This window comes from Ornithodoros turicata, unplaced genomic scaffold (genome assembly GCF_037126465.1).
Source record: "Ornithodoros turicata isolate Travis unplaced genomic scaffold, ASM3712646v1 Chromosome53, whole genome shotgun sequence".
In the NCBI taxonomy this organism is placed as follows: Eukaryota; Metazoa; Arthropoda; class Arachnida; order Ixodida; family Argasidae; genus Ornithodoros; species Ornithodoros turicata.
Genome location: NW_026999381.1, coordinates 562,214 through 587,108, shown reverse-complemented (window position 1 = coordinate 587,108; position 24,895 = coordinate 562,214). Strand labels below are relative to the sequence as shown.

Genomic DNA, 24,895 nt, shown 5'->3' with positions numbered 1-24,895 from the left:
ATGCCGGAAAATAGTGACCTTAAAACAAAACCCTTTAAAAAAAACAACCGAAGTACCTGTGAGCTCGCTATATTTGGTGACACGAAGTCGCATTCTGGCTCACCTGTCTCGATGAACTTGTCGTAGTAGGCGAGGAGATCCGCTTGCTGAAGCAGTTCGTGAACTTCACGCTCCGTCTCGTTTAAAGGAATGGACGTCATTACGGCTGCAAAGGAAGTTCACTGTAGGCGATACAGACACATGCGTCCGGGCAGTGAGGTTTTAAATTTTCATTAAGATAAGATAAAATCGACTTGCTAACGTAAAGGAACTGTCGATAACGACTGCGTAAGCTATACTGGACCAGAAGGAACATAAGTAGAAGGGGATGTAACACTTGGCCCCCTGTTTAATATATTTAAGAGAACGTATTTAAGAGAAGGTTCTCCGATACGATGAGGACCTGCATCCCGAGTTTCGCAACAAAGGGCAATAGACGCGTATTACATCGTTTTTGCGAATCCCGGAACGCAGCTGGCTCAGATTAAATGCTGGAGACACGTCAGTCAAGAGGGTTTGTGAGCCATCGTTCATATCTTTCACGGCTGACGTCCACGTCCTTAAGGGAACCAGACCTATAGCAACCTACGGCCATCGCTCTGTTCATTGACAAGATAATAAAACCATAGGAGGGGCTGAGGATTTCTTTTTTCCTCTGACTTGTGAAATGGATGAGGAAACATCTGGGGCCACCGTTTTACTTACTTTATTACGTTCACTGTATTTCTTTTGCAAGCTCCAGAGAAGCACTCGGTCATAAAATGACACAATGACTGATGTAACTGGAGCCCACCTGACAAGGGAGTCGTGCGTATAGGTTTGAGACACAGGACTGCAACACCCTTGGTACCTCTCTACGTGATCGGTCCTCAACACCGTTTCGCTCACGCATGCACCCGTTTTGCCGTTCATCCAGGCGCTATCCCCTGGGACCCCTACTGATATTAACTCCAAAGCAATACGCGCATAAGTTCAGATGTATCTTATTGCTTCTTTCGAGTTTCTTGAGGCTGTATTGCTCCTCGCGAGTGACCCTACCGCTGGCACAGATGAGACACGTGCATCTAGAAACTGTCACGGCCTACCCTTGGTGCGTCCCTGACGAGGGAGATGTCCTGCGAATGATACACTACACAAGTGTCGACCGCAAGTGAGTGCCGCGTGGCGTCCTTCTCCCATTTCAATTCCCAAATTTCCCCTCACAGGTTCAGAATCCCTGTTGAGGCACATGACTTTAATAACCTGAACCTGTACGTGCTCCGAAGGGTCCGTAACATCTTTTGTGGATCGCGGAATGTTCGTGAGAACGACTGGAATAATTAGAGGCATAACAGCGGAGATTGAAGTAAAGGAAACGTAAAGCAAAATACAACTGATTTACAGTGCCAAGTAACACCTTGCTACTATGTATATACTCAGCCTATCACTTGGGGAATCGAAAAACACCGCGCGTATACAACCGAATTCTCCTTGGCCAATACGGACCGTCGTGTATGAATACTACCGTGGAGTGCCAGGAGCATGTACACGAAAAGTGAGTCGTTTTACCAGAACCCCGGATTTCTCCAATTACCTGCATGGCCTGACCACTGTTTGAGTGCGTTCTTCAATCGTTTCACGTGAAGGGGCTTTCTGGCCATGCCTACGTGCTCGGCGAGTGTCCGGAACTCTTCGTCGGTTGAGTCACAAAGGTGCTGCACATTGTCTGCGCCTGAGAACAAATCCAATACCGAGGTTAAATATTTGTAACGTGTCCTCGGACACATTAGACACATCCCTAACGCAGAAGACCCTACCACCCTGGGATACGAATTTTTGCATTTGTCTCGCATTAAATAGTTTCATGATGACCTATATTATAGGGCTCGTTAAGCTCTGCAATCACAAAGACCCCATTTTCAGTCTTTTTCGTTCTTTCTCGCCAGGGGATGCAGCAAACATTTAAACCCATTCTAAAATAAGTATTCTTAAATTACTTCTTAGAATGGCAAGAGAAACCATACAAGGGAGTACGAAACGAGAGGACTAAACATTTCTTTTCGTGTTCCCTTCTACTGGTGATTTTAGAATTTCAACACAACCATCCCATCATTCTAAGACCTTCAGTCTTAGGTCAGCATGCCGAAATTAGCAATCTGTCGAGCGAGATTTATTTGTAATAATAATTGTATCTGGGCATAGAAAGCTTGCCGTTTTGATGGCTAGTTGCATTCACACGGCTATGGTAAAAATATATGAAAAACATCCTGAGGCCCCATTTTGGCTGGCGCGCTCACACGGACCTACGAGTTGAAATTTAGCGCTTCTTCATCGCAGGAAGAAGAACTAGCATTTGGGACAGAGTTAGATGACGGCTTAACTCTATCTTAATACTCTCCTCTATCTCATATTTCGCCTTTCACCACCAAAGGCCCACAGATACACACGCCTTTGCAAATGCAACAACCTGCCTGGATCCCGCTTGTATTCGATACACGCAGACACACTTTTTAACTCACCCAGTTCGATGAACTTGTCGTGGTATGAGAGAAGATCCGCTCGTCGAAGTAATCCGCGAAGTTCCTCTTCTGATTCGTCGGCTGCAGTGGATGTTACCTTGACTGTAAAGCAATGTCGATTGTTGCACATTGATTCACTGGTTCGACAGGTTCACGACTGGTCCGCAATAATCGACCAACATCCACACAAAGTCATAGTTGAAATCTTCTTCATTGTAAGATAACGTGAAACTCCTATCACTATCTTCATTTAACGATACTCAGAGATAAGACTACAGAGTGATTGATGTGGCGACAGCGCGTGTGAGAATCGAGTTAGTTGTGGGTACGTTGTCGGTACCTCTATCTCTCAATTCTACAGTTCTATGCAACCATGCATGCGGAATTCCGGTACCCCCAAATGACCTATGTGATCATCTGCTTCAAGTTGAAATGTTCTTCCATGCAATTAGATCGATTAGGTATATTGCGGAGATTGCAGAAAATAGGTCGTTAACTGCTCGGCTCGTAATATTGGATTTGTGAACCAACGAAGAAAGCCTTCCCGGCATTCAAGGTGCCATTATACACCGGTACTGGACGCTAATACGGGTTACACGAAGATGGAGTCCTTTCTCCCCGTTTGGTTCTTCATTTACCTGACTGTCCTGTCCACTGGCCCAGTGCTTTCTTCAGTCTCTTGACGTGATATGGCTTTCTGGCCATATCAACAAGGTCAATCACTTCCTGGAAATCGTTCCCCACGGAGTCACGAAGCTGCTGAACATTGTCCCCGCCTAAAGACAATTCCAAAACGGAGGTTAAGGTTCCAAGACACGTGACTCCATGCATTATAGAAGTAACACTAAAACAAACTGAAAGGGCGGCTACGGGTGGATAGTAGACGTTGAATGGTGAGTGAACCCTAGAAATATCCGGGAGAATAGCGCCGACTGCGATACATGGCGGTGACCGCGCTATAAAATGAGACCCGCGTACATCGTTTTCTCGACGGAAAGACACAGAGTTCCGCGGTGGTGACGTCAGCCTGTCAGAAAACCGCTCAGCCCACCTGCACACGGTGATTTCTCGACGGTTCCTTGGCCAGCGTCGGCGATGCTTGGCCTTCGGTGCCGCTTACGGCGTTCTTTGTCGCGAGAGTAGAAGTACAGGCCCCGCAAAAGTTTACGGAAAACGCCAGCGATATATTTCCACCTCGGTGCGACACCCTATCGGCAAGCGGAAGTGGGATTGTTCACTCGTTCAGAGGGGGAGAGGAGTGTGACGGCAGCGACACCAATTCAAACCATGTTTCGAGCAGGGGCGGATCTAGGAATTTCCCAAAGGGAGGGGGGTCCGTATGGACAAGTGCCACGTGCATGCTGACCCAAGCAGCACAATGTACTGAAAGTCGAGTGCAATAGGGGTGGCCGGTATGTGTTTCATCAATGTTCTTTAGTTTCATAGGCCTGTTCAAGGCCTTCCACCTACCCGTCCACCCCTATTGCACCCGACTTTCAGTACATTGTGCTGCTTGGGGATATGGGCTGTCGCGCACAGGAGAAAATACACCTGCTGCGTGTTCCGTAAATATTTGTCGGGCCTGTACATAGAGGATCAACAACTGAAACGTGGCGGTCACCAAAAAAAGAAAAAGAAAGATAAACATCATTTAGGAGTGTCGACAAAACACCTGTAGTCATCTCAACTCCATGGGAACGAAAGATCCACAAGAACAGGAAGACAAACAGGGCTCAAAATCCGCTACGAATACTTTATCTGGCATCAATGGGGTCAGGTTCAGGTAAGGAGACTGGAAATATACAGAATGTTTCCTATAGAGTGCCTATGAACTATATAAAATAACCTAGACACTGTACAAGGATGCAGCTTATTGCATTGGTCTTTGCGGCACTTTTTTCACGAGGAAGACACCTGCTTTTTTTTTCAGTTTTTTTTCACCAGTCAAATTTCAACAGCATTAAATTGAGTTTTTAAAGTTGATCTCGCAAATCTGCCGAGTCAACCTCACGTTTTTCCAATGCAAATGGAAAGCGTACGTTCGATTTACCCCGAAACATAGCTGAGGCATCCAGCACCACAGCGGGAACACATTAAAAAAATGCAAAAAGCACCGTTTTGGGACTTGGGAAGAAGAGATATGCGTGGAACGACAGGAAGCGTCAGGGGAAGCTGAAGGCGTGACGCAGCAAATTTTGTGCGGCGAGGGACCGTGAAGGGGGCGGAGCAACGACGGCCCACATAGCGCTGAACTACTCGCGCCCAGCGACTTGGGAGTCCCAAAACGGCACCTTTTTGCATGTCTTCTTTCTTTCTTTTTTTCATGTGTTCCCGCTGTGGTGCTGGACGCCTTCAGTGATGTTTCGCGGTAAATTGAACATGCGCATTCCATATCCGTTGGAAAAAAGTGGGGTTAACTCGGTAAATTAGCGAGATCAATTTTAAAAATTCAATTTATCGCAGTTGAAATACGACAAAATCAGTCTTCCCTGGCGAAAAAAAGTGCCGCAAAGACGAATGCAGCGAGCGACATTCCCGTATTTTTTTTTTTAAATATAATTTAGAGACACGTTACAGCAAACATCCTGTATAACGTGTTTCATGTATAGACATGTATAGACAGTAGTATGCAAAAGCAGTCCTCCCAATTTGTGGAACAGTACGGCTTTCAAAACTAGAGGGAAGTAACTGTTGCGACCATCGTGGTGTTCTGTTAGTAGGACGACCTTTCTGGTTCCTTCCATAAATGAAAATCTTCCTTTCTCAATTAAACATCTTAACTGCGTTGCTTATTTCGTCGGTACTCCAATTTGGTGGCTCTCTCCTGTAGCGCTAGCGCTGTGCGCACTGTGTTTGCATTACACCAATTCAAACGCTGACTTTCATATGAGGGCAACTTCTTTTTGAATTTTAGCGCCGATTTAGAGAAGCAATCCAGCGACATTTGACGTCGCTCGAAATCCTGCTTCGTCTGTCAAGCTGTCCACCAGGAGTCACTATTCAGAATGCAAGTCGGCCTTTACAGTGAGAACGTGACAATCGTGTTCTGTGTCACCATTATTACACCAGACGCAACGCTAACAGTGACGACATGTCGCGCGGCGTCTCCTACGAACCAGATGGGAGTCAGAATACGTATTGCGTGCCAAGCGGATTTCCTTTTTCTTCAATTTATCCCGTATCTTTCTCTTCTCCAAACAGGCTTAGTTGGTCGCGGGTACGCTCTGAATCATGCGGCACCGTCTCTTGTCCGTAGTTGTACACGCACGACTAGCTTCCGTTAGTAATCCGCGTATGCATCGACACGGCCTATTGTGACTCACCTATCTCCATGAACTTGTCGTGGTAGGAGAGAAGATCCGCTCCTCCAAGTAGCTTGTGAAGCTCCCCTTGTGCTCCATCCGCTGGAGTGGACGTTGCTGCAACTGTCGTTTTTATTCGTAGATTCAGACGCACTTTTTCATTGTCGGAAACGACTGAAGGGCCAATGTGGCGGTAACGTAACTGTCGGTTGAGTAAGTTCTTTAGAGAGGAATGCAGCCGCTTGCAATTCTATCTAACTATCCTACACTTCTGCCAAGTTATGCATATACGGAGAGCAGGGCGTTCTCACAGAAGCCTATGCAATCGTTGCTTCCATATAGGAGGTCCATGAACGCAATTAGAAACATTTGAAAGACTTACGGAGATTGCAGAAAACAGCTCTTTAACTGATCTGCTTGAGAGGCCGGACTTTGAGGCCAAGTTCAACGAAACGCCGGCTTTTTGTACGGCCATCATATGTATCGCGCACGCACGCCAGCACGCGGTACATAAGATCCAGCCCCTTCTCCAAATTTGGTTTTCCATTTACCTGTGTCTGGTTTCCACTCTGCCAGTACTTTCTTGAACCTCTTGACGTGAGGTGGCTTTCTGGCCATATCTACCATGTTGATCAACTCCTCGATATCTTGATCACTGGAGTCACGAAGCTGCTGCACATTGTCCCCGCCTAAGGGCAAATCCGTAAGTGAGGTTAGGGTGGACAGATGCCTTATCAAGACAAGTAACTCCATGCGTTGTAGAGGTACCAGTGTCATTGTTTGCAGCCTTCGGCTTCGATATCAAATATTTATTTATCTGGACAGTTTTTGTTTGTTTGTTTTTTGTTTTTGTTTTTTTGTGGACGGAACAGTCGCCTTGCGTTTTGTCAATGCACTGACATGTGGATCCGTACTCCAAAGTGCATAGTATCGAGGTATTTATGTATATTTCAACAGATTTTCCTCTCATTCCTAGTCTTTAGATCACAAGGCGACCACCGTTATGCTTGAGAATATGCAGAGCGTCCTGTAAAGTAGCTGCTCTTAGTAATGTAAAGTACTTGTTCTCAGGACTTGAGGCTTCTGTTGTAGGGTGTTTCATCTAACATGAAAAAAAAAATCGTACGAAAAATATATTTCCCCAAATGTTACGGGATCAACGCTATTTATATCTGGGGAGATTTTTTTCGGGACTTCTGAGGGTGTGCGAGTTTTTAAATCCCGTTTATTTAATATGTAAGCTGTTTTCGTGAGGGAAACTTCACCAAGGAAGCTATAAAGCGGTGCAGAAAATTACACCATCGATCTTATGCACGCGCTTCCGGACCTGACAACCCATTTAAGCGGGTCTTGGGTTCCAAGGTGAAAGTTGTCTTTGAAACATATTTCTGCAAACGGAATTACGTCCATATAAACACATCCCTCGGTGTAGACAACCTTGGCACGCGATATTTTGTACTTGGACCTTTGCCTCTTCGCGATCGTAGAAAGGAAATAGGCGTTCTAATAACTTCGGGGTTTGCCTCGAAAGGGAACTCTGGTCAAGAAGTACCTTATCATTCGTCCTATACCGAGAGTTACTCAACCTTCGCTAAACCCCATCGCACGGGCTACAGCGTATTTGGCTACAGTCTCAGAGGAGGACGTGAGCGACTTGTGCTCGCATGGTACAGGGTTTTGAACCCATGACCTCGGCAGCGGTCACTCCCGACCTGTCGGCGCTGCGTGGTTGACGGGGAAAGTGTCACGTCCCTGGATGACATGCCCGGTGATATGAAGTTCCGTTTTGGCTCACCTATCTCGATGAATTTGTCGTAGTAGGAGAGAAGGTCTGCTCGTTCAAGGAGTTTGTGAAGCTCCAGCTCTGATTTATTTGTCGTAACGGTCGTCATCGTCTCTGCAAAGTAGGAAGGTTTTTCAGAGTGTGGTTCACACACGGGAAACATAGCGATTCAAAATATCGCATATCTGAGGTAAGATGAGCATTGCAAATGATGAAGCCGTCTGGAGTTAATCTATAGAAGAAAACGAGTCTTTGTACTGCCTATACTGCGTTATTTACGCACTAGTGTGTTACGCTATATATTTACGTTTGTTATGTATCTCTCTTTCCATCAAGTTGTAAAAAATAATAACAATATGAAAGTAAAAGTAATTGCGCGTGGAAAATTCGCACTGAGAATGCCGCAACTAAACCAGCCGTGACATCACTGAAGACACCTTCGAAGACCTGTTTGCATCTATTTCCGGTAAGGTCACGTGCTTGCGAAAACCAATCAGCGTGGCCGAAGCTCTCACTTCCCAGATGGCAGGGATCGAAACAGTTTGCTGAAGATGACGCGAATAAACATATTCGAACATCTCTCAGAATATTATGTCAAACAACCAGTCACATAACCGGAGTAACTTGAAATAAACGATTTGCGAGTAACATATCCAACGAGTAAAATATTTTCCGCTTGGATTTGTAAAAAATAAAGAAAACTACTACACGAATGACTACCATCTGATGATGCCTATTTACTTCACATCTGGAGTCCAGACAGTCCCTTTAAGGAATCTGTTCTACGTTCAAAATGTTTATCTAGCGTCAAATTATACGCAACAGATTCCAGCATACGCGTTTTTACTTTTCTTTTTTCCGTTTTTTTTGTCAGTCGGTCGTTTCTGGTAAGTGGGAGGCTCTGACGGGACTTACCTTATTGCGCGTTACAACCGTGTGCAAGAAGGTGACCTCCCTGGGAGCCCTCGCTGTGATGGCACGTGTTGACGGGTGGTTGATCGAATACCTGCTACGGTAAAAGAAAACGTCAAGGCAATGCAGGCTATGGTCCCCGTCAACTATGTTATCTGGCTGAATGCAATACCACACAATGGAGCGTATAATAGTATTCGAGTCTTACAAACCTTTTTCTTCAGTACTTTTTTCAAGCACCAGGTAGATCACTTCTCAGTCTTTGTACCCTGCGCTCATCGTGCCCTGGCTCCGCCGAACACTTCAGTTACGATCGTCGTCGATGTTCCCACGCCGGACCCATGGCCCACCTGCAATGTGCCATGTGACTTACGAGACATTCTCATGGTGATCTTGCATGGTGTGGTCACAAGTGTGGTGTAAACTGTGTTGTCTCACATTCCATACAGGGCTTGCTGCATGCTTTCTAACAACGATTGGCGTTCATAAATTCATGCTCGTCACTGCGTTGTGTTGAAGATCGCCTCCACAACGTATTCATAAAGTGTCCGTAGTCTGACTTTTAAATGGCATGTCAGTAATGTCATTCAGGGTTAGTTTCACCTACAGCAGGGCCCTACCGGCTTAACATAACAAAAAAAAATTATTTTCTGTCGAATAGAGGACCATCAAGGGGAGCTATAGGTTTCAAAACTGCACAAATATAAAAATGTGTATTACAATACGTATCAATTAAGCTAGGAGGGGAAAAGATTATATATTACAACGTCTATGTGCCCTATGTGAGCTAGTCACATCACGGTGACTAGGAAAGAGATAATTATCTCTTTCCTAGGCTCGAGAGGGTACTTCACGTGATGCCTTCATGGGTTCTTATCGTCTTATCAGTTGTTTTTCTGCCTGCGGACCGCCCAAGGTGACCTTTCCTAGCGAGGACATCATTAAATTTACACTTTATATAACAAACTATGAGCAAAAGTCGCCAGCAATTGTTGAGAAAGACACCACCAGACACGGGAAGGGATGGCGCAGTGAGATTGTTTCCCACTGCGGATGCAACAAATCGTGTTGAGACGACAAGGTGACAATGATGGGCGAAGTACGCAGTTATTTAGGGATGGTAGCATTAATGACGAGCGTTCCAATTAACCGCAACACAACCACCGAGAAAGGAAAAAAAAAGCAGACGGCACAAATAGGTGGGAATTCTGAGCGACCATCGATGAGAGTGACGCTTTATATTAATCGAAGGAGAACCAAGGGCACGCTTCGGTGATGCTTAGGCAATTTAACGAACCATCTTTCCGGACGCAGCGTATGTTGTTTACTGTGACGATACAGATTAATAGATAATGAGTCGCAGAGGGGTAGCAGGATAAGCAAAGACAGACGCAAGAAAATCCCGCTTCTAAAAATACGCTATACAGTTAATAAAAAACAATTTACCAACACAGTGAGAACAGTAAAAATAATCGCAACCACACAGTGAATCGCTACAACGCAGCATAAATAATAGTGAAAAATATACGTATTGGGGACCTCACCTCACTTTAGACTTCCAGTGATGTTCAGTTGAAGAGATGGAGATCCATCGATCACCTGGCGGGGTCTGAAGCGACGCATATGGGAAACCTGCTTATGTGGAAGGCAGATAAGGCGTTATCTTTCACCGCGCCTTTGTTTGTCGTGCGAGTAAGTGTCGCCTCCTGGTGTGGGAATGCGGGTTTAGAGTAGCACTGAAGGAATAGAGTTACACCACTAAGTGCAAGAAGCACGTAAATCATAAATCGTCGCTTAACTGGTAGGGTAGTATAGTATAGAAGTACGACATAGTTTACTATTGTTGTGTGATGACAGTCAAAGTTAGCACCGGTATGTTATGTGCGCATAAAGTAGATAAGCTGCCTGTTTTGCTGTGTGCGCGTCTTTTGTTGGCTGTGCTTCAGTCATGCTGCTGCCGGGTCGAGCGCTCGGTATGAGCAGAATAAAAGTATGCTATGCTGCTACTCACCCTCTCGTGGATTAGACAACAATTGGCGACGAGCTGGACGTACGATCCACCATCTCCGGAAAGTATTCTCACGGCAGTACAGTAACAACTTCGAGGGATATGGCAACACGCATTGCTCAAGTAGGTTCCCTGAAGTCTTTTGATGAGTCTACTAGTGACTGGACAGCGTATGAAGAAAGACTTCAGTCCTATTTGAATGTCAACCGCGTTGAGGATGACAACAAGGTCGACGCCGTCGTTAGTATTATCGGGCCAAAAACATACGCACTTTTGAAGTCTCCCACAAGCCCGGACGCTCCTTCGAAAAAGAAGTTTAAAGAGATACTGCAGTTACTGCGGGAGCACTACACCCCGAAGCCTTCTGTAATTGGTGAACGAGCGAAATTCCACAGACGTACTCAGCTAGACGGCGAAAGCATTAAAGATTTTGCTGCAGCGTTACGGAAGCTTGCTGAAACTTGTAATTTCGGCGCATTTTTGGACGAGTCCCTGAGGGACAGGTTTGTTTGTGGGCTACAGCGTGTAGAAATTCAAAGGGTCTTATTTACGGAAGACAAAAACCTAACATTTCAGAAGGCAATTGATAAGGCGCAAGCATTAGAAAGCGCGACCCGTAATGCCACAGCTACGCATGCCAAAGATGATAGTACGGAAGGACTGCTTCAGATGAAAGAATCTAATCTAACGGTGTTCAAGGTGCGCATCCACCAAACACGCATCGCAAGCGTGCCCGTTCTTATCGGCTGTCTGTTTCCATTGTAAGAAGAAAGGCCATATCTCACGAGCGTGTAGGTTGAGAACGAGTACATAGCTTCTAGTACGCTTCTAGTAATGGCAAAGTAGCCTCGAGTGTCACTTAGAAGGAGCCTTTACTGTTCACTTGGAGGCAAAAGCAACTTGGGGCACTGTCAATGGGGATAACATGGAAATCTTCACGTTCACTGACTGACATGACGCGCGTAAATCTACATGTGTGCTGCGTTATCTGTTGTGTCATCCTTTGTTTGTTTCGCGGCAGGTTTTTTTAAATTGCTTTTAAAGTGTAACTCTACGTACTCCTCGTTATTATTAATATTGATGAGATGCTTCGTTCAGTGCTAACATACTGACCCAGGATCGTCTGAGATGAACGACAATTGGGGATAAGTACCCGGAGCAGAACAACCCCAAGGAACAGGACACAGACACCCATGCACAAGCAAGTGTGAAAAACGAGGCTTCATCTTCAGAAAACAGTGAGTTCCATCTAGCCGTGTGACATCGGCCTGCGGATATAATTAAATGTTGCAACAGGTGGTCTAACAATGTTGCGAGTTTTCAAAACTACAATGAAGCCTGAATATATATGTACCCTTCACAGGAAAGCTATCAAGACTGGTTCTCTTTGTGTGAATATAAACAAAGAACTGCATCAACATTAAGGTTCTCATGCTAACATGATCCCTGGTGTTCTAGTTTTTATAACTCTGCGTACAAACATCCGAATAACCGACAGAAAAGAACTTCGATTCTCTGTAAAGAATTTGAAGAACTGTCCCCATAGGGCAAGGAAGGTGGTATTGTCTCAGCAACATCACCTTCATGGAAGACTTTGACGACTCCCGTGTAGATGTTAACCAGACTGTCTTCTCCAATAGCCACCAGTCTCAGTATTCTAGTATTCCTAAATTAGTACTACACAATCCACACTACCTTTCCAAGCACACAGGGTCGCAAGCTCATGAAAATATTTTTTTTTAAACACGCATTACGAGCTAAACAGTAGACAACAGGCATGACGTGTGATTATGGAACCAGCGGATGAGGTGGACAGCATCCAGGGGAATTTAACAGAATCTTTTTCGTTTCCCTTACTGCCTCTGTTTCAGTTTCCATTACAACTAGGAATGGGCAAACCAAATCCTCGAATCTTAGGCAGGGATTCGGGAATCCTAATTCCAATGGCAAGAAATGGAGCATTGAATCTTTTGAACCGCGTTTGTTTTTTGTCTTTTTTTCTTTCTTTGTTTTTATTTGCGCATCAGGAGTGTGCAGAAGTCCTGATTTGCCAGTAGATGTTTTCTTGTTTGTCTGATTATATTGCCTCACACAGAAACGGTGTAGGCAAGAACTCTTACGTTACAAGTGCATAATTTATGCAGGTGTACTTTTTGTTTGTTTCCCAGATTTGTGGAAATTTGAGAGTTTATGTAGTTATTTCCCATAGTGGAAGGACAACAGGTTACATAAATTACATTTAAGAACGAGTATACTATATATTTTTTCCCTGAATGTCAACTATTATTGAATTAGTTTTTCATTAGACAAAAACATCAAATTCTACTTGAAAACATTCTTCAGCAGAAGTGCTTTTTCCCCTGTGGCTTCTTATACGGTTTTTAATGAGAGGATTCGAGATTCATAAGCTTTGTGGATTCGATCCCCTGGATTCCTGTTCACAACCGTCGTTCTTTTTCCTTCTTATTCTTTTACTGAGCTGTGAGATCGTGACAAAACTTACTTTGCTGAATTTTCGTAACGAAACTACGAGGTCGGTACAGACGTCGTTTTTGCGGCCGAGTTCTATGGCCAGGAGGACTTGCTGTCGAAGAGAGAGTGCAATTTCGAGACTAATTACCTAAAATTAAGAATCCTGAAACACGCGTTACAGCATTCATCTCTGAGTTTCGATATTCAAATAAGTCAAAACCGCAGGGAGTAACGTGACCCGAGCGGGGAGTAAAAAGTCGAGAGAAAAAGTTTGATCCGCTCATGCTGGGAGTAACCTGAAAGAATTTGCGGTGGTCCCTCCGTCTCGGGGTTACTCTTCGACAAGCATCATGTTTCTTTCTTAAGAAACAATCTCTACAGGGTACCCCTCTCTGGCATGTCCTCTGTCCTGACTGGGAACCCTCGAAGACGGCCTCTCTGAAGACCCCCGAAGACAGGCCCTCTGGGGGGACAAACAGTGAGTCGATTAACTTTAATTGATACGCATATTTGTTTGAGCCTGCAGCAACTGTTCACTTCCAGAGCCAATGTTCTCTTACTCATAATTTACACGGGACGATGACAGCCAACAGTTTACTCCCCACGAAGGAAGAGGCGAGAGATCCTTGTGTCCTTGAGTGATCAAGTTCCAGCCCCTCGGATTCACAACCTCAAGAGATGCAGCTCTCACCAGAGTTCAGTGGTCAGATCGTGAAAGTGAAATCGGAACCACCCGATTTTGCCTGCCTGCCAGAAGAGGGTCAGGTACAGCAACAGCAGTGCAACGAGCCTTCACCAGGAGGTGATGCTGATGGTAAAATCCTCGTATAAACTATACCCAGTAAACCATACACATCCCAGGTACATCCTGACGATATCGCAAATTGGATGTTAGGATATCCATGTGAGCTTCACAGAGAGCCCGTTTACGTAGAAAGTACATCCATGCGACTGCCAAATTTCTACTGTTTTCATATCCCAGAGCCATCGCATAGACATCTATTTTAGATATTTGGATGTCCCGGGGATATTTTAAAATTTATGCTATTTTTGTGTTGAATCAATTTGAAATTGATAGTTTGCTGTAGCAAATATAGGCTGCACACACTAATTAAACAAAAAGGTCTATACTTTTGGCAGCACACCTCGCTTGGGGAGGGGTGCACATCGACCTTTCGGCCCTAATCCGAGACCAATGCAGACCGCAGGTTAGTAAATGTGCTCCCGCCTTTCACCATATCAGACGTGAGCTCCCCTTTTGGCCCCTCCACCGCGTTCGCGGATTTCAAGAGATACCAGAGCTAGCATATACTGAAATACGTATTGTTGGATTACGTGTTCGTCAAGTGTAGCGTGGCGTATCACATTTGCAACGGTGACAACGTCTTTACAGTTAATTTGTGAGTCTGCAAACCACGTCAGCGTATACCTGCGAACGTTCCTGACACCCCATCCTAGCAACTATCGTGTTTTTAACTCAAGCTACCGTCTATAATATGATTACTTGGTAAATAATGTAGTAAACCCAAAAATTTTCCCCGTTTGCTTACGTCATGCCACTAACGGTCACGTGTCCTAGATGTCTTCGAAAAATAACGCGCGATTGCTCCCTTCTTCTTACATCTACCAGATGTCCCAGGGGAATACAAAGTAAGACACTTTTCGAAGCCACATTGTGGACGTACAGGTAACGTCGCATAGACGTGGCGGATATGTGCGACGTGTGCGACCTTTGTGGGACGTACCTAGGATATTTCTGGTTTACTGGGATACGTTGAAGGTAGTAAGATATTGTAGACATGTCACTCAGACCACTGGCCACGATGGCTCAGTTGCTAGCGTGTTCACTTACTGGTCCCAAGTTTGCGGGTTTAAACCCGGGTGAGGACACCAGCAAACTGATGGCGGAGTACAAGTTGCTCCGACACCCATACAACCATCGATCCATGAGGAACGTGCAACAAGGGCTAGGGGTTTCTCATGGATCTAGGGGTCAGTGGCCTCTTGGGGAAGGTCAGTCTACTTGAATGTGGTCTTGACCCCGTTACGCGTTGTTCGTGCATTGGCAGGACGGTGCTGTTCCAGAGACACTGTTGGCCCTTTCGTTAAAACTGGCACATGCGGAAAATACCAGAGAAAAAATGGCGATCAGGTACGCCGCACTGGTGGATGGCTGTACGCCGAAATAAATCTTGCAAAATGAAACATTAACAAATACGTGTTTAAAAATTCACCTTTAACGATCAGTTTTTTTAAGTAAACCACTTAAAAATACACACCCTCAAAATAAACGCCGTGAAAATAAATGCTGCTTAGGCGTAAGAAGGTAATGCTCCGTATGATAGTTTATGGGTTACACAATGTTCTTTTTGGCAGAACTTGCTATTATGATGTTCCTTACTAATGTTTGTATACTGTTATCAATTACATTTCTTCTCCTAACAACTTCGGGTTTCAAAACATCCAGTTCTAAAGGGATGAGGACGATGTACGTATGAATACAGGGCACTCACTCTCAGTGGCGTCGGAACTATTTTTCCACTGGGGGAGCGAAAAAACATGCTACCCTAAACATCATCATCACCTATTTTCCATGAGTGCTCATGTATGGTGGGACTAGAATGAACATTCTAGTCCCACCATAGCTCATGCTTGCGTTATACAGGGTTGCTGCACGAACTGTAAACGTGCACCTAACAAATGAGATGCGCATATTTGTACAGTAAATCTAAAATAACATTGCATAAGTATTGTAATTAAATAGCGCTTGGTGGTGGGTTAGTTGGTATAAGTTCAGTGCGTCCGGCTTTTTTTTTACTTCTGCGCAGTGCCTAGACCTCTTCGGGGACCTCTTGTTAGAAGTCCGGGGACTTGTCCCCGGGAATCGCCGTCGCGGCGTGTACGTGTGCCGGGACTGGAAGCGAATATCGTCTGATCCGCGAGCCTTCTGCGAATAAACCAGACTTTCCTGGTCCGGTCTGGAGCTCAGCAAGAATGTTTCTGTTTGACACCCAGCGTTTTGACTGGGTGTCACGCTGTCGTTTTAACTCCAGGGCGACTCAATAAGAAAAGCCGGCTAAATGAAAACAGCGGGTAATTTTAGACATCGGTACGGTGGAAAGCGAGGAGCCACCAATCAGGTTAACAGTTACAATATTTTACTATGACGGGTGAACATATACATAAGACGAGAAACAAGCTGCGATACATATCTCTTTCCAGATGTGTGGCCTTCTCCGATGTCTATGGAATTTAATAATCCTGTAACGCTGCTGCAGTTGAGGACTTGATGGTGCTCCCTCGACGTTGCCACTGCCGACACATGAACACAACACCGGTGCGACGTTTCGTCTCAGTTCATCGCCCTTGTCCTACTACAGGTCTTATACGTTAGCTCGAAATGGACACCCTGGCCACAACCGACTGAAATCTGGGGCTGCGCCTCGCAAACCGCCATTATAACAACCCTCTGACTTCAACCGGGCGGTTTCTTTGTATCCTTATTTCCCCCAGATGTCTGGTGCCTTGCGTGCCTTTCGCGATTCCCGTTTGCGCCTCTGCCCCCACCCCCACCCCCTGTGGATTGAGTCTGGTAATGCTCGTGCCCCCCGTTACATGATTTATTTCACTTGGAAACTTCGACAGTCCACTTTGTACCACAAACCTTGCCATGGTCAACTCCAGAACCCTGTAAACCTGACACCATTGGCATGTAGCTCTTCTCAAACGGTCTCCGCACACAGTGGCAGTGGTAGGATCTCTAAATTTATAACCGCCAAAAGAACACATGCATGGGTCATTCCGTTAGACCATAGAAGATTACGACGCTGGGCTGACACTGGGAGAGCTGTGCTCCCCCTGTTCCGGCGCCCTTCCTCACTCTTGACCCTTGAGCCAGCCGAGGTGTGGACTAGGGTAACAAGCTTCGGGAGGATGGCGGGAGGAGTATAACCATGGCAGTGTTGTGGACAGATTGCGCGGCAACGGTCATTCACGCTGGATGCTATTATGCCATGTGTTCGCTTGCCATGTGCCAACGCTTCGAATCTGAATCTCTACGGCTGCCTCAGCAGTTTTGTAGGGATTGCAGCACACATGCTCGTTTGATACGGTTGGCATAAGTAGGATTCAGGGCCTTTATAGATAATTTCAGCTGCAAAGTAAAAAAACATCATTTCATCCGAAAACCCCAGCACCTACTCAGTAACGAGCGACGATTTGTCACCGAGAAGCACACTACCCATCGCTCCAAAATGCTCGTTTCCCCATCCAGCGGACCATCTCAAGGAAAGAAATGTTAAGAAAGCATACACACACACAGAAATAAAAAGGATAGACAGAGAGAGATAAAGCTGGCCAAGGTGCACGACGAAAAAAATTTGCCAGCTGCCAAAGCAGACGGCATCGCCCCTCTAAGTTGGCGACACTGGCCACGGGTCACATACAGACAGACAACCTACTTCCAGTGGAGCGATATCCTCGTTCACACTTCTTACCCGGGGTAGTCCCAAGCACGATGAGCACGCTACCTTCCGCGGGGGATGTAGAGCCGTCAGCTGTCCACCAATCAGGGACGGTGGATTTTAAAAGGTTTATTTCGAAGGTGTTTATTCTTCGAAGTTGTCGTAGTTTATTTAAGCAGGGTGGATTTTCCTATTATTTATATTGAAGAGTTTATTTTGCAAGTAGGGTTATTTTTGAGTGTTTTATTCTTACATGATCTATTTCGATGTCGTCGCAGTGGATAAGCCGCAGAGCGCCTGCAAGCAAAAAAAAAAAAAAAATGTGTGTAAGCTGTGGCTAATACGCTGAGATTACGGTACATTCTGCAAGTCCTTCTGTGAAGTGTTGTGGAACAGGTGGCAATGAACAGAAGTGTTGTGACCATAGTAGGACCAAAAAGTTTTGCATTTCGTGCAGCAAAAAATAAGGAAAACAGTCACAGCTACCATTTACGATATTGTTCCTGCGGATAAAACAGGTTTATTCGCTTCCTTTTGAGCGTTCAGTGCTACGGTGAGAAAAAAATCAATTTATAGTGCCGTGCCTGTAATGGCGTTTTTCGTGCCTAAATGAGGATTTTGAACCTAACACAATTTTTTTTCTAAAAATCCGGGCTCTACTCATTATCGTAGTTGTCTTACGGTATAAAGGTACAATTTTATTATTAATATTATTGTTATAATAGTAGTATGACAGATGCTTGTAAGGCAGCGCTCACACAGGCCAGTTCAGAGCTGGCGACAGTGAGTGGGGACCATCAACTTGAGTTAGTGGAGATCGGTCAGTGAGCAAAAACTTCAAAAGTTGGTTGTGCCAATCGATCAATCCGCAAGAGGAGCATTGCCACGTGACTCCCATTGGTGACTAGGAGCGAAAGCTGGCACATGTGAGCGTAGCTTAGGAAGATGTCATACATCTGGTTATCTCACCCCATATAGTCAGAGTATTTCTGGTTTTGTCGACCGACGTTTTTGAATGCAATGTGCACGGAGAGGTTACAACGGAGTGTGATTAGCTTCATTATGTAGATAAACCGTCGCATGAGATTTGCAATATGGCTTACTTCTTCCGTTTTTTGTTTTACTGCAGCAGTGACATCTGGTACGTGTCACATTAAAGAAGAACGTCGAGAGGAATCTTCCAATGAACATCCAATCATAGAAGTGAAGACAGAGCCTTACAATGTTGCAATCATAACAGAGCTGGACCAGATGACACGCAACTGTGATTCAATACCTGAAGGTAAATACAAAGTGCTCAAGGGCATTTATAAACCCAGGCCGTGACACATGGGCAGTCTTCAATGCACCGATGCACCGATCCAGATTGAGTGTGACAGTGCGTTCTGGGTATAAAATGATACGAGCGCAAACAATTGCTAGGACACCTTGTAATTCTGAAGATCAGCTTAAACTCTTAATGCTGTAGCTGAACGCACTAATACCAATACCGCTGTCACAAGGGCCGTCTTCAACGACCATCGAGATTGATGACCATTGAAGATGCAGGTAGGTCCCTCTAGCACGTAATGTGTCAACCTAACAGAAAACATTGGATCCAACACTCATTGAGAAGTTGACGCATCACCCGCTTGATGGCGCCACACGCATTTTCGATGGACGTTGGCCTCAGTGGAGACTGCCCGTGTGGCACGGTAATAAGATTAGACAGATTAGATTAGAGATAAATTTCAATTTAAAAAAAATGCATTGTACGCATTAATTTCGGTACGCCGAGTGGGGCACCAAGTGCCTTCTTATTCTCAACGTATCTCTGAGACGTGGGGAGCTCCTGGACGATTGGAAGATAGCCAAGGTTGTTCCAGTTCCTAAAACAGGTTGCAAACTAAACATTGCAAATTACCGGCCGATATCCCTTCTGAGCACATGTAGTAAGGAATTAGAACATGTGGTATATAAGCATATTTCCAAATATCTGTAAAGTAAGAATTTCTTCTCTACCAGTCAACACGGCTTTCGCCACTGCCTAAGCGCAGTGACACAGCTTGTGAACACAACCCATGATGTTGCTAAAGTTGTAGACGCTCGTTGACAAGTTGGCGTTATTTTATTTGATAGTCTCTCACAGGATTTTTATTAAAGTTGAAGGAAATTATAAGAGATGAACTTTATACTTGGTTTTCCAAGTACCTTTACAGTAGAAAACAATTTGCCCACACGAATAACGCCGACTCGTCCTTCGTAACAGTTACACCCGGTGTTCCCCCAGGGCTCGGTCCTGGGTCCTTTGTTGTTTTTAATTTTCATAAATGATGTTAGCATGGGTATCGATATTAAAGTGAACTTTTTTGCCGATGACTGTGTATTCTATAGAGAGATCAATGGCGGTGATGACTATGCAAGTTTAAATAATTGTTTGCAGAGAATATCAGACTGTTGTGAGACTAAGCAGTTACCTCTTAACATAAAGAAGTGTGTGGTCATGAGTGCCACTCGCAAAAGGAGACCACTCACCTTCGATTTTTGTATTAACTCAATGAATCTCTCGAGGGTCTCCGAATACAAATACCTGAGCGTTTCTCTTACATCTGACTTGCTCTGGAATATGCACATCCAATACATAACGAAGAAGGCTGACAAGAAATTATGGTTTCTTAAACGTCATTTTCGTGAATGCACAGCTCATACTGAGTTAACAGCTATCAGAACATTAGTCCGTCCTATTTTGGAATATAGTGATAATTTCTGGGACCCTTACACGAATATATCCGACTTCTTGAATCCGTTCAAAGGAGAGCGTTACGTTTTATTTTCAAGTCGTACTGTTGTCACACCTCAGTTACTCATCTTTACGCACGGTGTGACTTAATGCCGCTGGGATAGCTAGAAAGACCCATCGGCTGCAGTTCCTTTTTTTTTCTCAATTACTCAGTGGTCAACTTCGAATTCATCATAAGTACTACATCACTCTGCATGTACCTAGATCAACACGGCTAAGCCATCAGAGCACACTCAAAGCATTCCCGTGCAGGACTGACTGCTTTCAACATTCATTCTTTCCTCGAACTGTCGAAGAACGAAATGAGTCTGAGTTCTACGCGTCTGAGTTCTTCGGGCAAAGAGGACGATGTCTGTGTGGCTGGTTTAGCAATTAGCAATCACTGGTGTTCTGTCAACAAAGAATGTCCCGCCGTCTGCTCTTCGCTGGTCCCCATTCATTCTCAGGGGCATTCGCGAAGCATTTCTATATTTCGGGTGTTGATGAATTTACCGAATACTTTGGGCTTCCTACATTTGTGTATTCTCTCTGTTACCTTTCTGCAGAATGTAACATCTCGGCCATCTCTTTACATAGAGCAGAAATTTTTCTGCCAGCTTCTATGGAATGCCACGTACTGCAAAGGAAAAAAAAATACAAATATAGTGAACAAAATTAGGTATTTTTCAAAACGTTCAAGGGGTTAACTTTTAAATCGTGATTTCGGGCACAAGCGGGCACAGGGCAGGTTGAGTGGACCATCCTAGTTGCAAGCCGTACTTAACGTCTAACAGATCCTGAAACACCCGCGTGGGTGAAAATATCCATCCTCTAATTTTAATATGCAATTCAGCCGAAACTACTGCGAGAGTGGCGAAAAAGAGAACTTATGTTCCATGTGCACACCAGTAACGAAATATGAACGATTTTTTCCAGTCTACTCGAAACGGTTGAGCTAGTACATCGTTGGCTAGTTTTCACTGGAATGGCTTAGCTGTGTCAAATGCGCATAATGGCCCGGAAGCCCTTCCTGCACATTCGGGGTCACATGATGGCGGAGATATAACTGTGCATATTTAAGCATAACCTAATTATGCGACACTGAAACAAAAATTAACAAAAATATTCATACAGGAAAGGAAACAAAATGCTGTGACTGTTTCGAATTGAGGTTAGATTGTTCGGTGCGATAGTCCTACACTTCACTTCTTGGGAAATACCGGAGTGGTGTGAGTTGCTTTGAGCTCGTGGCCTCAGTCATACACAATGGGGATTATTTGTGGAGTCGGAACGTGAACGGTCTGACAAAGCTTTGTGAATGTGGTGCCATCTAGTTTTTCATAGACCGAGAATCAGAGATGCTCCTTGTCTGGTATGCCGTCGTAATGTCCGATTTGTGAAATTTCAGACGCAAGAGGGAACACTGATACGCTCCATATTAAGGACAAGCCTAAAGGCACTTGTTATCAAGAATACTCTAGTTGCGCTTCTTCAGGTGCACAGTTCAGCACAACAACAGTTGAACTGCAGCCCGACGGCACTGCACTATTCACTATGAATGACCAACCCGCTGAGCGACATCGAGACCAGAGCAAGCCACGTGAACTCGCATGCATGTCGAATGCCAGCCTCGAATGCCACATGTTTGCAGAGTGTCACAATGAGTCTGAAAAGTGTTCCACTCCTCCTCCGACGGATATACACATGGGAGAGAAGGGTTCTGGGTGCAACATCTATCCCTCTGCATTCTCGTGGTCACGAAGTGACGACAACCATGTGGCGAAGCATACTGAGAAGAGGCCATACAAGTGCGATGTCTGCCCTGCGGAGTTCAGTCAGGGCGGGCACCAACGGCAGCACAAGCGAGCACACACGGGCGAGAAGCCATACAAGTGCGATGTCTGCCCTGCGGAGTTCAGTCAGGGCGGGCACCTACGGCGGCACAAGCGAGCACACACGGGAGAGAAGCCATACAAGTGCGATATCTGCCCTGCGGAGTTCAGTCAGGGCGGGCACCTACGGCAGCACAAGCGAGCACACACGGGAGAAAAGCCACACAAGTGCGATGTCTGCCCTGCGGAATTCAGTCAGGGCGCGAACCTACGGCAGCACAAGCGAGCACACACGGGAGAGAAGCCATACAAGTGCGATGTCTGCTCTGCGGAGTTCAGTTGGGGCGGAAACCTACGGCAGCACAAGCGAGCACACACGGGAGAGAAGCCATACAAGTGCGATGTCTGCTCTGCGGAGTTCAGTTGGGGCGGAAACCTACGGCAGCACAAGCGAGCACACACGGGAGAGAAGCCATACAAGTGCGATGTCTGCCCTGCGGAGTTCAGTTATAGCGGGAACCTACGGCGGCACAAGCGAGCACACACGGGAGAGAAGCCATACAAGTGCGATGTCTGCCCTGCGGAGTTCAGTCAGGGCGGGCACCTACGGCAGCACAAGCGAGCACACACTGAAGAGAAGCCATACAAGTGTGATGTCTGCCCTGCGGAGTTCAGTTGGGGCGGAAACCTACGGCGGCATAAGAGAGCACACACGGGGGAGAAGCCATACAAGTGTGACGTTTGCCACGCAAAGTTTAGTTACAACGGGAATCTACAGCAGCACAAGCGGACACACACGGCTGAGCAGCCATAAAATTGCAACCTCTGTCCTGCAGTGTTCATCCACAACCCAAACTTGCGGTGTGAAACATGTGCAGTCCCTGTCGTGTAGAATATCACAAGCAGACAGCCTGCAGTGAGAAACCACAAAGGAGCGTTCTCTGTTCTGCAAAGCTGAGGCACAGCACAAACCTGCAGTGAAACAAGAAGACCTACATGGATGTGAAGCCATACAAGTGCAACCTCTGTGCTGTAGAGCACGAACGCACAAAGTTAGAGAAGCCGCTGCTAGAGCTAGTTCAGCCAGAGCATGAACCTGTGACCTAACATGCAGCCACGACACACTTGGGATGGTGACCATACAAGTGCTTAGAGGCCGCGTACACTTTAAAGTGCACCAGTCCTGGGCTGTCGCATGTCCTTGATGCAGACATCTGGAGGAGCACATGCTAATGCACAGATAGGCGAACGCTATTCCGATGCGATCTGTATTCCGCCGTATTTTACTTGTGTTTCACATTTTTGGAACTCTCACTCACGAAGAGGCAGAGGGTAAAAAGAGGTGGTGACACATGTGAAACGTAAACAAACAAACAAACAAACAACAAAGTGACAGCCATACAATGGCTCTGAACTGCTAACCAGTGTTTACTTCCATGAAAAACATGCATTGCATTGCTTCCGTTTTGCCTCTGTGTTCCTTTCTTTATTCCTTTCCTCTGTTTATGATGAATGCTTCGTTTACGCCCTGCATCTCCTCACCTGATGACATAAACGAATAAGTCAACCCAAAGAAATAAAAGAATATTTCTACAAGACGTCACGACTTGTAAGATTAATTCCTTTGCGAAGCATATGTGTTACGAGCATCTGTTGTGGAACGCGTTGCAATTTGTTAACAGTTTCTGAATGAAATCTCAGGAGAAATCACCAAGAGATTATTGTGTATAGTATGAGAGAGTAAGGGCTGTGACGTCAGTCTCGAGAACTTTTTTTTTGTTTGTGCCGAAAGGGGGACCGGAGATTGCAACGACTAGAAGTACAGCTCCCATCAACCTTAGTAATAACGTGAGAAGAAAAACGATGGCCTCGTTCCGTCATATGCGGTGAAAGTAATGAAACATGCACGCATCTGTGCACTTAACCTGGTCAAAACATGCAGTAAAAATGTGTCATATATGCGGTAAAAACTCGAGCTGTATATGAAGCTTTTTAACTGGATACCTTGGGGTTGCAGTGAAAGGCCACTAAAGCGGGATATTTAAAAAAATAATAATAATAGGAGGCCGTGTTTGGATGATATGAGCTGTTGAAGGAAATGTTTGCCGCCAGGTACCGTTGAGTACTGTCAAAAATGACCTCCCTACGTCGCCCGTTGTGAGAGAAGCATACGCGAAGACTGAAAGTAAGGTGCGCCTGCACAACCCTCGGTAGGGTGGCGTCAGGAACCGAAGCAAACAGATCGCCGACCGACCTTTGCGAGCCCCTCGTGTACACCTTTCACCATATCCAAGGATTCGGCAGGCAGGAGGCCTCCCGTTTCAAGCCTCCGGATGGCTCGTGCAAAGAAGAGTAAGTGCGTTTTCACTAACTGTATCTCCACAGCTAGCACTGGCTTTTCAAAGAGCGCTTGTGCTTCTCCGACAGCGCCGCTGTCCTCGGAACAAAACGTGTTCACCGCGTTGTTCAGGTTGTCTAAGTGAGCGGCGTAGAGATCTACTGCCTCCAGCCAGGTTCCCCTTCTTATGACACAACAGGTTCAGGGAGCAGGGGAACGTCTGGCATCATTGCTCGGTATGTTTCTCTTTGACTTGGCGTCTTCACAAAAACTTTCTTCCCGACTGACACCTTCTTTGGCCCCCTAACTTTTTCTGCCATGTGCTTGAGGCCGTGCACCAAACATGTTACGTGCACGACGTTTGCATAGAAAACTTTCGTGGTGTCAGCAGCCTTTATCATGTACGCAGCTGCACCTGCATAAAATATCCTAAAGTTCTCTCTCCGCCCCCTATATGGCCAGAGTAGCTTGAGAGCATCGTTTACAAATC

The 24,895-nt window shown here is 45.6% G+C and overlaps 4 protein-coding genes across 7 annotated transcripts in view; 2 read left to right on the top strand and 2 right to left on the bottom strand.

Moving 5' to 3' along the window:
- Positions 1-10,181, bottom strand: part of LOC135374334 (uncharacterized) — a 267,918-nt gene extending 257,737 nt beyond the window's left edge. The window contains exon 1 of the mRNA XM_064607321.1: positions 10,079-10,181. The gene's annotated coding sequence lies outside the window, so the exon portion shown is untranslated. The remainder of the gene's footprint in view (positions 1-10,078) is intronic.
- The window catches only part of LOC135374314 (uncharacterized), a 134,457-nt gene that overhangs the window by 28,116 nt on the left and 81,446 nt on the right, over positions 1-24,895 (bottom strand). Inside the window, exons 4-11 of the mRNA XM_064607295.1 lie at positions 8,538-8,884; positions 7,635-7,736; positions 6,391-6,528; positions 5,861-5,962; positions 3,176-3,313; positions 2,538-2,639; positions 1,613-1,750; positions 104-205 (exon numbers count right to left, since the gene is read on the bottom strand). Of these exons, the coding sequence (XP_064463365.1) occupies positions 104-205; positions 1,613-1,750; positions 2,538-2,639; positions 3,176-3,313; positions 5,861-5,962; positions 6,391-6,528; positions 7,635-7,731 (817 nt within the window). The 5' untranslated portion in view covers positions 7,732-7,736; positions 8,538-8,884. The remainder of the gene's footprint in view (positions 1-103; positions 206-1,612; positions 1,751-2,537; positions 2,640-3,175; positions 3,314-5,860; positions 5,963-6,390; positions 6,529-7,634; positions 7,737-8,537; positions 8,885-24,895) is intronic.
- On the top strand, positions 10,308-23,665 carry LOC135374335 (zinc finger protein 184-like). 4 transcript variants are annotated; one of them, XM_064607323.1, is made up of 6 exons: positions 10,308-10,665; positions 11,660-11,780; positions 13,396-13,492; positions 13,624-13,828; positions 18,607-18,759; positions 21,644-23,665. In XM_064607323.1, exons 4-6 carry the CDS (start codon positions 13,693-13,695, stop codon positions 22,879-22,881), a joined length of 1,527 nt encoding a protein of 508 aa, XP_064463393.1. In that variant the 5' UTR covers positions 10,308-10,665; positions 11,660-11,780; positions 13,396-13,492; positions 13,624-13,692; the 3' UTR covers positions 22,882-23,665. The 4 variants fall into 4 exon arrangements, with proteins under 4 accessions (XP_064463393.1, XP_064463392.1, XP_064463394.1 ...); XM_064607322.1 differs by having other exon boundaries at positions 13,601-13,828; XM_064607324.1 differs by having other exon boundaries at positions 11,641-11,780; positions 13,601-13,828.
- LOC135374313 (uncharacterized) lies at positions 10,645-11,307 on the top strand. Its single transcript, XM_064607294.1, has one exon. It carries the CDS (start codon positions 10,645-10,647, stop codon positions 11,305-11,307), a length of 663 nt encoding a protein of 220 aa, XP_064463364.1.